Raw genomic sequence first — 17,761 nt, forward strand, 5'->3', positions numbered from 1 at the left:
ATAGATAGTTGATCACCACCATGGACATGGGCCAAAGGCCTATTTCTGTATAATTCAACTGCCCTAGGAAAGTGCAATCACAGAGGGATGAATTTCAAATTCAGATTGAGAGTTAGCAACTTGGATCAGTCATTGCATTAGGACACTAATTGTTTGCAATGGTCCAAGGACACAGTTGGCTGCAGTGAACTTGGGGTAAAAAGATTCCAGGGCAAGACAGTAGATGAGCAGTGGCAGACATTTCAGGGTACATTTCATAAATCTCAAAGCTATAGCCTGGTGAGGAACAAATGCTATGAAAACGATGCCTCAGCTGTGGCTGACTTTGTAGATAAAGAATGGTATCAAATTGAAAGAAAAGGTATGCAACATTGTTAAGATTAGTGGTGGGCTAGAAAATTTGCTTTTTTAATATGTATACAAACCAGCAAAGGATGGTTAGAAGGAGAAGTGTAACAAGCTCACTTCTTGCTTCTTAACTAACCAAATGTACCTGACTTCTCAGGGACTTCCTCTATCCCCAGCATTAATGCTTTTAGTTTTATCACCCACTGGCTTCCATCCTTTCCCCATCTTCAGTGAAGATCTTGCATTCTGGAATACAAAGACATCAACCCTGCCCTCTTTGGTGCTGTGCAGCAGTTATCACTTTTATAAGTCCCACATTAAAATTTGCACTGGCGGTTCACTGATTCATTACGTTGCAAATTCAAATAAATGCATCCTAAGACCATTTTATATTCAGAGTCAGGTACACAACAGAGAAGTGACTTTTTGCCCATTATCCAAATAAAAAGTCAAAGTCGGGTCTATTGTCATATGCACAAGTACATATGTACAGGTGCAATGAAAAGCTTGCTTGCAGCAGCACAGGCACATAGCATCAGAAACCCAACATTCACAACAAAAACAAACTAAAACTATATAAAAATTATACCAGAACATAATCAGAATAAATAAAACCAAGTTCACTGTAGTGCAAAGTGGTCAGTGTTGTTATACTGAAGTAGTGATGTGTGTTGTGACGACTGGTTCAAGAACCGAAAAGCCCTAGCTCACTCAATCTATCCTCATAAGACATGCTCTCCAATCCTGGTAAATAAATCTCCTCTGCAGCCTCTCTAAAGCTTCCACGTCCTTCCTGAGAGGTGGTGACCAGAACTGAACACAATACTCCAAATGTGGTCTAACCAGAGTTCTATAGAGCTGCAATATTACTTAACAGCTCTTGAACTCAATACCCCGACTAATGAAGGCCAACACACCATATGCCTTAACAACCCTATCGACCTGCGCAGCAACCTTGAGAGATCTATGGACATGGACCCCAAGATCCCTCTGTTCCTCCACACTGCTAAGAGTCCTGCCATTAACATTGTATTCCACCTTCAAATTCGATCTCCCAAAGTGTATCACTTCACACATTTTTCCGGGTTGAATTCCAACTGCCACTTCTCAGCCCAGCTCTGCATCCTATCAATGTCTTGTTGTAACCTACAGCAACCTTCTACACTACCCACAACTCCACCAACCTTTGTATCATCAGCAAACTTACTAACCCACCCTTCCACATCCTTATCCAAGTCATTTATAAAAATCACTGACAGCAGGAATCCCAGAACAGATCCCTGCAGAACAACACTGGTTACCGACCTCCAGGCAGAATACGCTCCATCTACCACCACCCCATCTTGAGCGAGCCAATTCTGAATCCACGCAGCCAAGTTACCCTGGATCCCATGCCTCCTGACTTTCTGAATGAGCCTTCCATGAGGAACCTTATCAAATGCCTTACTAAAATCCATCTACACCACATCCACAGCTCTACCTTCATCAATATGCATTGTCAGATCCTCAGAATTCAATCAGGCTCGTGAGGCACAACCTGCCCCTCACAAAGCCATGCAATTCCCAGGGTTATCCCTACTCCCTTTCTTAAAGGAACCACATTTGCCACCCTCCAATCATCTGGCACTAGTCCTGTGGCCAGTGAGGATACAAAGATCATCACCAAAGGCACAGCAACCTTTTCCCTCGCCTCCCGTAACAACCTTGGATATATCCCATCTGGCCCTGGTGACTTATCTATCCTGATGTTTTTCGAAAGTTCCAGCACATCATCTTTCCACTCGTCACCTAGCGTATCAGCCTGTCGTACACCATCCTCACAAATGTCCAGGTCTCTAATGAATACTTCAGTATTCACCAGAAAGACCTACCCCTACCTCTTTCGACTCGAGGCACGTTTCCTCTTTTATCCCTGATGGGCCCTACCCTCAATAAGCAAAGCATAAAGGATATTGATTAAATTTAGGCAACTGGGATTTGAGCAGATGGGCAAAAAAGGTCAACATGAACACAGTGGGCCAAAAGTCCCATTTCTGTGCTATACAACATTGATTCAATAATCCCATTTACCAGCAATTCAAGCACTCATCCAGATACTTAAACATTGCAAGTGTATCTGCCTCCACCACCTTCTCAGGCAGTTCATTCCAGATTGAACCATCCTCTGGGTGAAAATTATTTTCCTCAGATTCCCTCTAACCCTTTTAATCCTGCTTGACTTGAGACACCTTCATTATGGGGAAAAAGATTTTCACTTCCCACCCTATATATACCTTTACCAGATCCCCCTTTAGCCATCTCTGCTTCATAGAAAACAAACCCAGCATATCCAACCTCTCCTCAAATGAAATGTTCCATCCACACAACACCCTGGTAAATCTCCTCTAATATCTGCAATGCAATCACATCCTTCTACTAGTGTAGCCACCAGAACTTCACACAATACTCTAACTAGGCTAACTAAACTTTAACAAAGTTGTGCCGTGAACTCCATGTTCATATATTCTATGGAGACAAGAGACTGCAGATGCTGGAATCTGGAGCAACTCAGCAGGCGGAACAACATCAGAACAGAGTGAAGGAAGATAGCCAGTATAAAGAGCGGGTGGGGGGAAGTTAGTGAAACAGTGGCCGGCAAGTGATAGGTGGACCAAAGAGGGGTGAGGGATGATGGGCAGAAGGACTCAGGTGGGTGAGGGGGAAGGTTGGAGATGTGAGACAGATAAGTGGATGATAGGTGGAAGCAAACAAGGAAAAAAGGCAGATGGAGCTGGGGAGGGGAGGGCAAAGATGGAGAAGAGGCTGGAGGACGATAAACAGAATATGATTAGAACATTGAGGCATTTAGTCACATGAACAGGTAGGGAATAGAGGGATATAGACCACATGCATGCAGGTGGGATTACTTAGATTAGCATTATGATCAGCACACATATCATGGGCCAAGGGCCTGTAGTTGCGCTGTACTGTTCTATATTCGCACACAGATCATCCCTCATCTCTAGCTGGCCCTACTCTTTTAATATAAAATGCCTGAATATTTTCCTTAATCCTGTCTGCTAATGGTATTTCCCTTCTTTGCCCTAATTTCTTTTGAGTGAAGGGGTGAAGATAGAGAGACAGTTTTTGGTAGAGTGAAAGAACCATGGTTGACAAGAGACATAGAATATCTTGTCAAGAGGAAGAAAGAAGCTTACCTAAGGTTTAGAAAGCAAAGATCAGACAGGGCTCTGGAGAGTTACAGGGCAGCCAGGAGAGAGCTTAAGAATAGAAGCAGGCACAAGGCGGCCTTGGTGAGTAGGATGAAGCAAAACCCCAAGACGTTCAACATGTGAAGAATCGGAGGATGACAAGAGTGAGGGTAGGACCAATCAGGGATAAAAGAGAAAACACGTACCTGGAGTCAGAGGGAGGTCCTTAATGAATACTTTGCTTCAGTATTCAGTGAGAGGCCTTGACGTTTGTGAGGATAGCATACAACAGGCAGATACACTAGAGCATGTTGACATGAAGAAAGGATGTGCTGGAACATTTGAAAGACATTAGGATAGATGAGTCACCAGGGCCAGACATCTGAGGTCATTATGGGAAGCGAGGGAAGAGATTGCTACGCCTTTGGCAATGATCTTTGTGTCCTCACTGGCCACAGGAGTAGTGCCAGATGATTGGACAGTGGCAAATGTGGTTACTTTGTTCAAGAAAGGGTGTAGGGATAACCCTGGGAATTACAGACCAGTGAGTCTTACTTCAGTGGTGGGCAAATTACTGGAGAAGATCCTTAGAGACAGGATTTATGGGCATTTGGAGAAGCATAGGCTGATTAGGGACAGTCAGCATGGCTCTGAGGGGCAGGTCGTGCCTCATGAGCCTGATGGAATTATGAGGATATGACAAAGCAAATTGAAGGTAGAGCTGTGGATGTGATGTACATGAATTTTAGTAAGGCATCTGATAAGGTTCCTCATGGAAGGCTCATTCAGAAAGTCAGGAGGCATGGGATTCAAGGAAACTTGGCTGTGTGGATTCAGAATTGCCTCGCCCATAGAAGACACAGGGTAGTTGTAGATGGAGAATATTCTGCCTGGAGGTTGGTAACCAGTGGTGTTCTGCAGGGATCTGTTCTGGGAACCCTATTCTGTAACTTTTATCAACGACTTGGATGAGGGTAGGTTAATAAATTTGCAGATGACAAAGGTTGATAGTGTAGAAGGTTGCTATTGGTTACAACAGGACATTGATAGGATGCAGAGCTGGTCTAAGAAGTGGCAGATGGAGTTCTCATCTCAGAAAAGTGTGAAGTGATACACTTTGGAAGATTGAATTTGAAGGCAGAATACAAGGTTAATAGCAGGACTCTTAGCAGTATGGAGGAACAGAAGAACACATCCACAGATCCCTCAAGGTTGCCACACAGATTGATAGGGTTGTTAAGACGGAGTATGGAGTGTTGGCCTTCATTAGTCGGGGTACTGAGTTCAAGAGCCACGAAGTAATGTTGCAGCTCTATAGAACTCTGGTTAGACCACACTTGTAGAGTATTGTATTCAGTTACAGTCACCTCATTATAGGAAGAATGTGGAAGCTTGAGTGGGTGCAGAGGACATTTACCAGGATACTGCCTGAATTGGAGAGCGTGTCTTATGAGTATAGGCTGCGAGCTAGGGTTTCTCTCTTTGGAGTGAAGGAGGATGAGAGGTGACTTCTTTTATATAGAGTGGTGAGTGCGTGGAATGCACTGCCAACAGAGGTGGTGGAGGCAGATACATTAGGGACATTTGAGACTTAGATAGCCACATGAAAGACAGAAAAATGGAGGGCTACGTGGGAAGGAAGGGTCAGATAGATCTTAGAGCAGGATAAAGTGTCAGCGCAACATCATGGGCCAAAAGACCTGTACTGTGCTGTAATGTTCTATGCCCCACTGCATATTCTACACTCCTGAAGGGCCTTGCCCATTTTCAATTATCAGCTGTTTCCTTTATCAAACCCTTGAGATTCCTCAACATCCAGGTTTGCTGCATTTGCAATTACCTTTCACCCTTACAGAAATATGTTGGCCCTGAACTCTCATTTCATTTTTAACTGAGTCCCACGTCCCACTTGTTGAATGTAGGTATACCTACAAGTAGCAGCTCCCAACCTACTTTTACAAGGCCCTGTTAGGATATTGAAATTGAATTTTCCTAATTCAGCATCTTAATTTCTGGATCACCCCAATTCTTTCCCATAGTCTCCTGGAATCCAGAGTTGTGGTCACTATCCCCAAGATGCTCTCCGACAGGCACCAACTGCTTGCCCAACTCCATTCCCCACAATTAGGTCTAGTACTGCACTTGTCTGGTAAGACAATGCACTGGTTCAAAAAGCTTTTCTGGATGCACTTTAAAAATGCCACCCACTAAGCCTCTCTCACTAAGGCAATCCTTGTTAACACTGCAGAAGTTGAAATCCCCTACTGTTTTCACTCTTCTGGCTCTTAGACCTTTTATGATTGCCTACATTTCTGTCACTCCTGCTGATTGTTTGGAGGCCTGTAGTATAACCCCAAAGTGATAATTTTTTTCATAAGCTTTACCCAAATAGCTTCATCTGAAGATCTTTGTAGGATATCCTCCCTCATTATTACCATGACCCTTTTACTTCCTCCCCCATCACATCTGAAGCTTGCTTCAGATTCCTCCCCAATCACCCTGTAATACTGCGTTGCCAGCCCTGTAACTCTTTCAACTACTCTCCATGATTGCAACATTATATTCCCATGCACTGATCAATGTTTTAGGTTCATCTGCCTTACCAGTCAGGCTCCTTGGATTAAAATAGATGCAATTTCACTCCCAATCTGACCATGCATCTTGTGACCATGTTTGCCCTGCCTTGCAAACTGATTCAATCCTGGTAGTCTGTTATTTTGCACCCATCTAATCTTGTGCTATTTCATAAAATAATAAAAAGTAGAAGACCATGAAGCCCCCTTTACTTACTCTGCCATTTAGTTTGAATACTGCTGATTTTTTACCTCAGAACCACATTCTTGCACTAACCCCATCTCCCTCAATTCTGCTATTAATTTTGTCGAGTACTATAACTATCCCACTCCTTTGTGCACTTTATTTTTTCATTACTACTATATTCTGGTGCCTTTCCCTTTGTCAATTTTGGTAAGTGCCTGAATTACATGAACAGGTTTTTCCCCCAGCAATCTGGCAAATATGCAGTTACTATTCACAGGTCATTTCAAAACTGAGTTTTATTGGATTTGCAATTTAACTTGAAAACATGGGTTGCTATTATTTCTGCTGTAAGCACAAAGGCAGTAAACCAGTGTTAATGTTCTGGAGTAAAGAATTAACCAAAATCTCCTGCACAGATTCCCATAGTGGTTTAATTAGTTCAGCACAACATCATGGACCGAAAAGCCTGTTCTGTGCTATACTGTTCTATGTTCTAATTATGCATAAACTCTTCAGCATTGGAGAGGGGAAATATAATGGGGAAACAATGACACAAGCAAGAAAATAAATATGGGAAGGGATTAGAAAAACTGTATGTCCCAGAAAAAACAATGATACACTCATGAAGAAACTTACAGTATTTGGGCCCATACGACGCACCAAGTCACGAGGCATTAGCGACCGGTCTTCTAGTTTTAGCTATAAAAGAAAGTCATAAATTACTTGCAGCACCAAACCGCAAAGATTAATCCATAATGCATTACAAGAATCAGGCCAAAAGTAATTAAACTTACCAAATTAATGAAGCACCTTTGCGATGCTATCAACAACAGGGATGTAATCAATATCACAGCAATGCACCAAAAAAGTATTCAGATAAAATGACTATGCAAATGTAACAAAAGACATCATGAACACATTGGCAGTGATATTCCAAAATTCACCAGTATTTGAAGGATAGAGCGAACAGTAAACAGGGCAGAGTTGTCAGCCTAACACCATTTAAGGAAATCCTTTTGGAAGTGTTAACAAAAAAAAAATTAGACACCATAACATTAGTCAGAGTCAACACAGTTTAAGGGAAATAGTTTAACAAGATTTACTTTTTTGAAAGACATAACCAGCAAGGTAAAGGGAAGTGAATGGATGAAGCCTATTTGGACTTTGAAAAGGCAGTTAGTAATGTCAAACTTATTGCAGAAGGTGAAAGCTCATAGGGATTAAGCATAAAAGGTTTGGCAAACTGATAATAGGGATAAGCAGATCATCAGTAATGGTAAGCACCATTTAATGGGATGCCACAGGGATCCATGTTTTTTTTAATTCAATCTTGAGATCCGGATTTCACTGGCAAGGACAACATACTGCTCATCCCTAGATGCTCTCAAAGTGATAGCAATATACTTTCTTGAACCTGCATAGTCTGTGAAAATATCACCAGTGTTGTGGGTAGAATGTTCTTGTGGTATTTCTGCAGCTGGTCCACTTGTCTCCAGATGGTCACTGCCTGGTACTTTCATGGCACAAATGTTTACTGGCCACATCAGCCCATGCCTGAATGTTGTTTAGGTCTTACCACCTGCAGGCACAAGCTGTTTCATTGCTCAGTTGCAAATGGAATTCAACATTTGTACAATTACTCCATTGCTTCATCAATGACTTTTCTTTATGTCAGAATGGGATATTCACCAAAGATAGCTGGACCTTGGATTCTGTTTGAAGTCCTGCAGTGATATCCTTGATGGGCATTAATAAGCCAGATTTGATGTCCTGCTCTGTGACCAGGGCATATCTAGGCAATTTTCCACTTTATCAAGCAGAAGGGCTTGCTATTATTGCAACTATATTGAAACTGCTTGGTTAGCAGCGCACTCCAAAACTAGCTGCTGCTCTTCATGCTAAAGCTGTGATGCTGTCTAGTCTCTGTCTTTGCTGTATCCAGAGGTCTCAGCTGTTTCAGGTGCAGTGAACGAAATGGACTGAAGACTGGATTCTGCAGTGGTGGGGATCCAAAGACGACAAGATGGTTCATCTATTCTGCACTTTTTGCTGAACGCAGCTGCAAATGCTGTAGCCTTCTCATTGCTCTGAGTCAGCACATCATGGATACCAGCCTTCCTTCCATGGACTGTCCACACTTCTTAATGACTTAAAGCAGCCAACATAATCAAAGACCCCACCCATCAGGCTCAAGGACAGCTTCTATCCAATAAGACTATTGAACAGTCCCCTAGTGTGATAGTTGACCTTACAATCTACCTTATGGCCTTGCACCTTATCGTCTGCCTGCACTTTCATGATTTTATACACCTCCCTATCAGATCACCCCTCATTCTCCTATGCTCCAAAGAATAAAGTCCAAACCTACTTAACCTCTTCATAACGCAGTCCCTTGAGACATGGTAACATCCTCAAATCTCCCCTGCACTCTTTCCAGCTTAATGACATCTTCCCCATAGCAGGGTGACCTAAAGTGAGCACAATGTTCCAAATGCAGCCTCACTAACATCTTGTTCAACTGCAACATAACGTCCCAACCTCTCTACTTTATGCCCTCACTGGTGAAGGCCAGCATGCCAAAAGCCTTCTTCACCACCCTGCTTCCATGCGACACTACTTTCAGGGATTCATGTACTTGTACTCCTAGGTCCTTCTGTTCTACAACACTCCGTGCCCTACTGTTCACTGAAAGTCCTTCCCTCATTTGACTTCCCAAAATGCAACACCTCCCACTTATCCAAATTGAACTCCATTTGCCATTATTCAGCCTACTTACCCAGAAGATCAAGATCCCTCTAAATTCTGATAACTATCTTCACTGTCAATGACGCCACCTATTTTCAGTGTCATTTGCAAACTTACTAACCATGTCTTGTCCATTCTCATCCAAAACATTGATATAGATGACAAATAGCAATGGGCCCAGCACCGATCCCTGGGGAACACCACTCGTCATGGGCCTCCAGTCCAAGAAACAACCTTCCACCATCAAGACAATTGCGCATCCAATTAACTAGTTCTCCCTGGATCCCATACGATCCAACTTTCCACAGCAGCCCACCATGTGGAACTTTAAAGGCCTTACTGAAGTCCAAAGAGACCACATCTACCACCTTGCTCTCAGACCTGTTGGTTACTTCTTCAAAAAGCTCGAGAAATGATTTCCCACACAAAACCTTGCTGACTGTCCATAATCAACCCATCCTTCCATATGTACATACATCTTATTCTTCAGAATCCCCTCTTGTAACTTGCCTACCACACATGTAGGCTTACTGGTCTATAGTTCCCAGGTTTTTCTTTGCAGCCCTTCTTAAGGCACAACATTTGCCACCCTTCAGTCTTCTGGCACTTCATTGTTGCTAATGATGATGCACATTTCTCAGCCAGGGCTCCCACAATTTCTTGTCTACCTTCCCAGTGTTCTTGGACATACCTGATCAGGACCTGGAGATTTACCTACCCTCATGTGTTTTAAGACATCCAGTACTACTTTTCAGTGGTGTGCGCTATCCCCAAGACATCCCCATCAACTATCTCAAGTTCTGAAATCTTGTCTTTCTCCACAGTAAAAATCATAGAAGTATTCATTGAGGACCCTGCCTGTCTCCTGCAGCTCCACACAAAGATGTCCACTTTGGTCTTTGAAGGGCCCTATTCTCTCCCTAGTTACTCCTTCCCTTTAAATACTTATAAAATCGCAAACCTAGCTCATGCCCCCTTTTTTGCCCTTCTGATTTCCTTAAGTATACCCCTATCCTCCTCCAGGGTTTCACTTTATTCCATAGAACCTTACAGCACAAAACAAGCCCTTCGGCTCACCATGTTGTGCTGTCCATCAAACCACCCTCACACTATCTAACCCTTTCCTCCCGCATATCCCTCTATCTCACATTTCTCCATGTGCCTATCCAACAAACTCTTGAACCTGTCCAATGTATCTGCCTCCATCACCACCAGGCAGTGCACTCCATGCACTAACCACCCTGTGGGGAAAAACCTCCCCCTGACATCTCCCCTGAACCTCCCACCCGTAACCTTAAAGCCATGCCCTCTCATCTTGAGCATTGGTGCCCTGGGAAGGAGGCGCTGACTGTCTACTCTAACTATTCCTCTCAATATTTTACATACCTCTATCATGTCTCCTCTCATCCTCCTTTCCAGTGAATAAAGCCCTAGCATCTTAAGCCTCTCCTCATATTCCATATGCTCTAATCCAGGCAGCATCCTGGTAAATCTCCTCTGCACCCTCTCCAACGCCTCCACATCCTTCCTATAATGCGGCAACCAGAACTGAACACAGTACTCTAAGTGTGGTCTAACTGGAGTTTTGTAAAGCTGCATCATCACTTCGCGGCTCTTAAACTCAATCCCACGATTTATGAAAGCTAACATCCCTTAGGCCTTCTTAACTGCTCTATCCACCTGTGAGGCAACTTTCAGTGAACTGTGAATGAACCCCCAGATCTCCCTGCTCCTCCACACTGCCAAGTACCTTGCCATTTACCCTGTACTCTGCCCTGGAGTTTGTCCTTCCAAAGTGTACAACCTCACACTTCTCCGGATTGAACTCCATCTGCTGCTTGTCAGTCCAGCTGCCTGTACCTGACCCCTGCCTTTTCCTGACCAGAGCCTCAATATCCTGAAGTCTTTCATCCTCTATAGAGACCGAAGGTTGCTTTATCCGGTACCACCAGCAGTTTCTTGACATCATGTGGACTGAACTTAATTGGTTGGGGAAGCAGGCCCTTCAGCCCACTTGTTTCCTGCTGGCCATCAAGGATGCAGCAAAACAATCTCATTTTCCAGCACTTGTTTCATTGACATGGCATTTTCCATGCTCACCAAAATGTAATGACAATACCTGCCTCCATTAAACCACACCACCACCCCCCCCCTCCCCAATCAAGAGAAGCACAAGAGATGTAGATGACACAGTAGGGAAAGCAGTAGGACAAGAGGACATGAGAAGGTAAAGGAGATTCTACAAGTATATTGAGTAAAGGACAACTACAGAAAGAATAGGTTCATTATGGTCATCAATTCTTGGAGCCAGAGGATGGGCGAGATGTTAAATTAATATCTCTCATCTGTATTTACTGTGGAAAAGGTCATGAAAGCTAAAGGAAATATATTGGAACATATCCACATTAGTGGTGCTGGCAGTCTTGAGACATGTTAAGGTGGATAAATCAGAGGCCTGATCAAGCACGTATTAGGACATGGTGGGAAACTAGAGAAGAAGCTACAGGGGCCTTAGCAGAGATATTTGCATCACCTTTAGCTATGGATGGGTACTGGAAGACTGGAGGATGGCTAAGTTGCCCCTTTATTTTAGAAGGGCTACTAGCACAAATCAGAGAGCCTAACATCAGTGGTGGGGGAAGTTACTGCAGGGGAATCTGAGGGACTGGATCTACCAGCATTTGGAAAGGCGAGGACTGATTAAGGATAGTCAGCATGGCTGTGTTCATGGGGAACAGTGTCTCAAATTTGATTGAGTTTTGAGGCGGTAACAAAGACCGACAAGGGCAGGGTGCTAAATGGCTAAATGTTTTTCCGAAGAGGTGATGAAGAGGACTGACGCAGGCAGGGCAGTGGATGTTGTCTACATGGACTCAAGCAAGGCCTTTGACAAAGTGCCTCCCACATGGCACACTGGTTTAAAAGGTCCATGGGATTCAAGGCAAGTTGGAAAATTAGTTCCAAAATTTTCTTGATAATAGGCAGATGGTGGAGGAGGGTTCTTTTCGTCATTGGAAACTTGTCACTATACGTAGGGGGACAATAATGGGACCTTACTGTTATGTACATTAAGGATTTTGACATGAATGTAGGAGGTATGATTGGTAAATTGGCAGATGATATGAAAACTGGTCGTGGAATATTTGTATTGAGGACAATAGTTGTAGGCAACTGAGGACATTCCTCTGCCCACTTTACCAGCTGATTAATTTAATCTTGATACGCACTTTGAATGGGCTAATAATGGCAAGGCTGTAGAGAGGATTAAGGAGAATCCAAAGAGATTTGTGTACTAAGGGACTAAGAGTAACTAGAGAGAAATAATCCCTCAAAGACCAAACTGGACATCTTTCTGTGGAGCCACAGGAGATGGGTGAGGTCCTCAATAAATATTTCTCCTGTTTTTATTGTGGAGAAAGACACGAAGACTTTGGAACTTGAGATAGTTGATGGGGAGCTCTTGGGAACAGCTGCATTACAGCAGAGGTTTTTGGACATCTTAAAACTTAAGGTAGATAGATCTCCAGGGCCTGATCAGGGAAATCCAAGAACACTGTGGGGAAAAAAATCATGGGAGCCCTGGCTAAGATATATGCATCATCATTAGCCATAGATGAGCTGCCAGAAGACTGGAGAGTGGCTAATGTTGTGCTGTAAAGAAAAACCTGAGAACTGTAGATCAGTAAATCCAAACATCTACAGTAGGCAAGTTACTGAAGGGGATTCTGAGGGATAAGATATAAAAGCATTTGGAAAGACAGGGGTTGATTAGGGATCGTCAGCACGGCTTTGTGCGTGGGTAAAATTGGTAAATGGGTTTATTATTGTCACATGTACCAAGATACAGTGAAAAACTTATCTTGCATACCATTCATACAGATCAATTCATTACAACAGTACATTGAGGTAGTACAAGGTAAAACAACAACAATGCAGAATAAAGTGTTGCAGTTACAAAGAAAGTGCAGTGCAGGTAGCCAATGAGGTGCAAGGTCATAACGAGGTAGATTGTGAGGTCAAGAGTCCATTTTATTATACTTGGGAACCATTCAATAGCCTTATAACAGGATAGCTGTCCTTGAGCCTGGTGGTATGTGCTCTCAGGCTTTTGTGCCCAATGGGAGAAGGGAGAAGAGAGAATGTCCAGGGTAGGTAGGGTCATTAATTATGCTGGCTACTTTACCAAGGCAGTGAGAAGTACAGACAGAGTCCATGGAGGAGAGACTGGTTTCTGTGATGTGCTGAGCTGTGTCTGCAACTCTCTACAGTCTCTTGCAGTCACAGTCAGAACAGTTGCCATACCAAGCTGTGATGCATCCATAAAAATGGGTAAGAGTCAACAGGGACAAGCCATATTTTGTTTTAGTCTCCTGAGGAAGTAGAGGTGCTGGTGAGCTTTCTTGGCCATGGTATCTATGTGGTTGGACCAGACAGCCTATTGGTGATGTTCACTTCTAGGAATTTGGAAGCTCTCAACCCTCTCGACCTCAGCACCATTGATGTAAACGGGAGCATGTGCACCACCCTGCCTTCCTGAAATCAATGACCAGCTCTTGTTTTGCTGACATTGAGGGAAAGGTTGTCATCATGACACCAGGTTACTGGGCTCTCTAACTCCTTCCTGATTTATTTGATACAGCCCACTACAGTGGTATCACCTGCAAACTTGTATGTGGCGTTTGAGCAGAATCTGGCCACGTAGTCACTAGTGTATAGGGAGTAAAGTAGAGGGCTGAAGATGCAGCCTTGTTGGGCACCAGTGTTGGGAATAATCGTGGCAGAGGTGTTGCTGCCTATCCTTACTGATTGTGGTCTGTTGGTCAGGAAGGCAAGGATCCAATTAAAGGGAGGTGATGGGTCCCAGGTCTAGCCATTTGAAGACTAGTTTGCTTGGAATTATAATATTGAAGGCAGAGCTGTAGTCAATAAACAATAGTCTAACATAGGTGTCTTTACTGTCCAGATGCTCCAGAGATGAGTGTAGGACCAGGGAGATGGCATCTGCTGTAGACCTGTTTCTGCAGTAGGCGAATTGCAGTCAGTCAAGTTGTCTGGGAGGCTGGAGTTAATGCATGCAGCCTCTCAAAGCACTTCATGACGGTTTATGTCAGAACCACCAGACAGTAGTCATTTAGGCACATTACTTTGTTTTTCTTAGATATTGGGATGATAGTTGTCTTCTTAAAGCAAGTGGGTAACTCAGATTGAAGAAAATGTTTGCAAATACCCCTGCCAGCTGATCTGCATAGGATCGAAGGACACAGCTAGGGACAACATCCAGGCCAGATGCTTTCTGCAGGTTCACTCTCCAGAAGACTGATCTTACATCTGCCACAGTGACTGTGGGTTCAGGTACATTGGAGGCAGTCAGGGTGGGTAGTGACATTCCAATCTCCTTCTGTTCAGAATGTACATAGAATGCATTAAGCTCATCAGGAAGGGATACTTTGAGATCATGTCTCAGATTTGATTGAGTTTTTTTTAAAAAAGTAATCAAGAAGGTCGATGAGGGCAGAGCAGTAGACAGTCTACAGGGACTTCAGTAAGGCCTTTGATAACATTCTGCATGGTAAATTACGATGGAAAGCTAGATCACATGGGATCCAGTGAGAGCTAGCTAATTGGATACATAATTGACAATGGTAGGAAGAAGGTGATGTTAGAAGGTTGTTACTGGTAGTTACAGACCACTTTCAAGTGAAATGGGCAGATTTTATTCATCCTACCTGGGTCTTTCAACTTTATGTACCACCATTCAATCTCCCCTTAATTCCAAGTCGTAACACCAACCTAGTAATCTAACCATGGTACCATCTAAACTGAAGCACTGAGGGTTTAGAGATTCCCATTGTACTCTAGGTTCAGCCACATGTCCTAATCTGCTGATAGGCATTTTTCTCTACCTACTGGAATAGCCACTGAACATTAGAATTCTAGATTTTACTTCACTGACAGCCCTTTGATTATAGACAGTGAACTAAACATGTGTCAACTCTGCATTTTGTTGAACATTCAACATTTCTGCAGCAGTTTTCCATGCTGCATCAGCATTTAATCATTCACACTATGTACATTTCACTGTTTGAACTTCATTCCACTCAGGGTACCCAAACCTCTTCAACATTAACAGGAAACAAGATATTCCTCTTGGCCAGCCATGAAATGGCCCTGGCCAACGGAATCAAAAAATTCCAAAACCTTTTATACACGTTTTAGCAGAGGGTAAATAGGGAAAATGTAGGTCCCCTCAGGAATCATCAGGTTACCTCTCGTTGTCTTGGTGTAGCAGCCAGCAAAATCAAAGACCCCACCCACCCAGGACATTCTCTTTTCTCTCCTCTTCCATCAGGTAGAAGATACAGGAGCCTGAGGGCATGTACCAGACTTAAGGACAGCTTCTATCCCACTGTGATAAGACTATTGAACGGTTCCCTTATACAATGAGATGGACTATGACCTCATGATCTACCTTGTTGTGACCTTGCACCTTATTGCACTGCACTTTACACCAACACGTGACACTCTACCCTAACACGTGACACTCTACCCTAACACGTGACACTCTACCCTAACACGTGACACTCTACCCTAACACGTGACACTCTACCCTAACACGTGACACTCTACCCTAACACGTGACACTCTACCCTAACACGTGACACTCTACTCTGTACTGTCGTTACCACCTGTACTACATCAATGCACTCTATAGTAACTCAGTGTAACTGCACTGTGTAATGAATTGACCTGTGCGATCGGTTTGTAAGACAAGCTTTTCACTGTACCTTGGTACAAGTGACAATAATAAACCAAAACCAATAGAAGGTGATGGACTTTGTGCAGGTAGAGCTGTAACAACGGAGCTATGCATCACAGAAACAGGTCCTTGGGCCCAACTCATCCATGCCGACCAAGTTGCCCAACTAAGCTAGCCCCATTTGCCAGTGTTTGGCCCATATCCCTCTAAACCATTCCTATCCATGTAACTGTCCAAACTTCTTTTAAACATTGTAATTGTACTCACCTCTACCACTGGCAGCTCTTTCTGTAACACCAGCCTTTATGGAAAAAGTTGCCTCTCAGATCCCTTCTAAATCTTTCCCTCACGTTAAACGTGTGCCCTGCAGTTCTGGACAACCCTATTCTGGGGAAAAGACTTTGGGTATTCACCTTATCTATTATAAACTTCTATAACATCACCCCCTCAGCCTCCTGTGCTCCAATGAAAAAGTCTAGCCTATCCAGCCTCTCTTCATAACCAAAACCTTCCAGTACCAGTAACATCCTCTTAAAATATCTCAGTTTAATGACATCCTTCCTGTAGTAAGACAACCAGAACCATACACAGTACTGCAAAGGTGGGCTTACCAACAACTTGTACATAGAACAGAACAGCACAGGAACAGACCCTTTGGCTCACGATGTTGTGCTGAACTAATTAAACGACTAGAAAAATTAATACTATCTGCCTACACAATGTTCATGCCCCTCCACTCCCTGCACATTCATGTGCCTAAGAGCCTCTTAGGCACCTCTATCGTATTTGCCTCCACTACGACCCCCGGCAATGCATTCCAGGCACCCACCATGTAAAAAAAAACTTGCCCCACACATCTCCTTTGAACTTGCCCCCTCTCACCTTAAATGCATGCCCTCTATATTAGAAATTTCAACCCTGGGAAAAAGATGCAAGTTTTCTATCTATGCCTCTCAATCTTATAAACCTCCATCAGGTCTTCCCTCAGCCTCTGCCACTCCAGAGAAATCAACCCACGTTTGTCCAACCTCTCCTTACGGCACAATCCAGAGTCCTGGTAAAGCTCTTCTACACCCTCCCCAAAGCCTCCACATCCTTCCCATAATGGGATAGCCAGGATTGAATGCAATACTCCAGATGCCACCTAACCAAAGTTTTAAAAAGCTGCAACCAAACTGCCCGACTCGAGCTCAATGCCTCGACTAATAAAGGCAAGTCTTCACCGATCTATCAACCTGTGCAGCCACATTCAGGCAACAATGGACTTGGACCCCAAAATCCCTCTGTACATCACTGTTAAGGGTCTTGCCATTAACTATGTGCTGTCCTTTAATATTTAATCTCCCAAAGTGCAACACCTCTCATGGACAGATTAAACTCCATCTGCCATTTCGACACCCATATCTACAATTGATCTATATCCCACTTTATGTTTTGGCAATCGTCAACACTATCCACACCACCGCCAATCTGTTTTATCTGTGAACTTATGAACCTACCCATCCACATTTTCACCCAAAGTGTTTATATATGGGAACCAGAGTGTTAGGTCAGATGATGGAGCAGTTGGTGTGATGTGCAGAGACTAAGGATAAGCAGTGGATAAATAGGGAATAAATGCAGTCAGTTGGATGGGTTGAAATGCATTCACTTTAATGCAAGTAGTATTAAGAACAAGGGTGATGAACTTGGAGCATGGATCAGTACATGGAATTACGATGTTGTGGCCATTATAGAGACTTGGCTGTCACAAGGGCAGGATTGGCTGCTTGATGTTCTGGGGTTTAGATGTTTCAACAGGGATAGGGAGGGAGGTAAAAAGGGGGTGGGGGGAAGAATGAGAAAAAGAGTGGCATTTTCCTCTGGGTGCTCCGGTTTCCTCCCACATTCCAAAGACATACAGGTTAGAAAGTTGTGGGCATGCTATGTTGGTGCCAGAAGTGTGGCAACACTTGCGGGC

At 43.6% G+C, this 17,761-nt stretch overlaps 1 protein-coding gene across 1 annotated transcript in view; it reads right to left on the reverse strand.

The window, feature by feature from the left end:
* Positions 1–17,761, reverse strand: part of LOC127580004 ((E3-independent) E2 ubiquitin-conjugating enzyme UBE2O) — a 132,891-nt gene that overhangs the window by 89,574 nt on the left and 25,556 nt on the right. The window contains exon 2 of the mRNA XM_052033126.1: positions 6,936–6,998. Within this exon, the coding sequence (XP_051889086.1) occupies positions 6,936–6,998 (63 nt within the window). The remainder of the gene's footprint in view (positions 1–6,935; positions 6,999–17,761) is intronic.

Source organism: Pristis pectinata, chromosome 18 (genome assembly GCF_009764475.1).
Source record: "Pristis pectinata isolate sPriPec2 chromosome 18, sPriPec2.1.pri, whole genome shotgun sequence".
Classification (NCBI taxonomy): Eukaryota; Metazoa; Chordata; class Chondrichthyes; order Rhinopristiformes; family Pristidae; genus Pristis; species Pristis pectinata.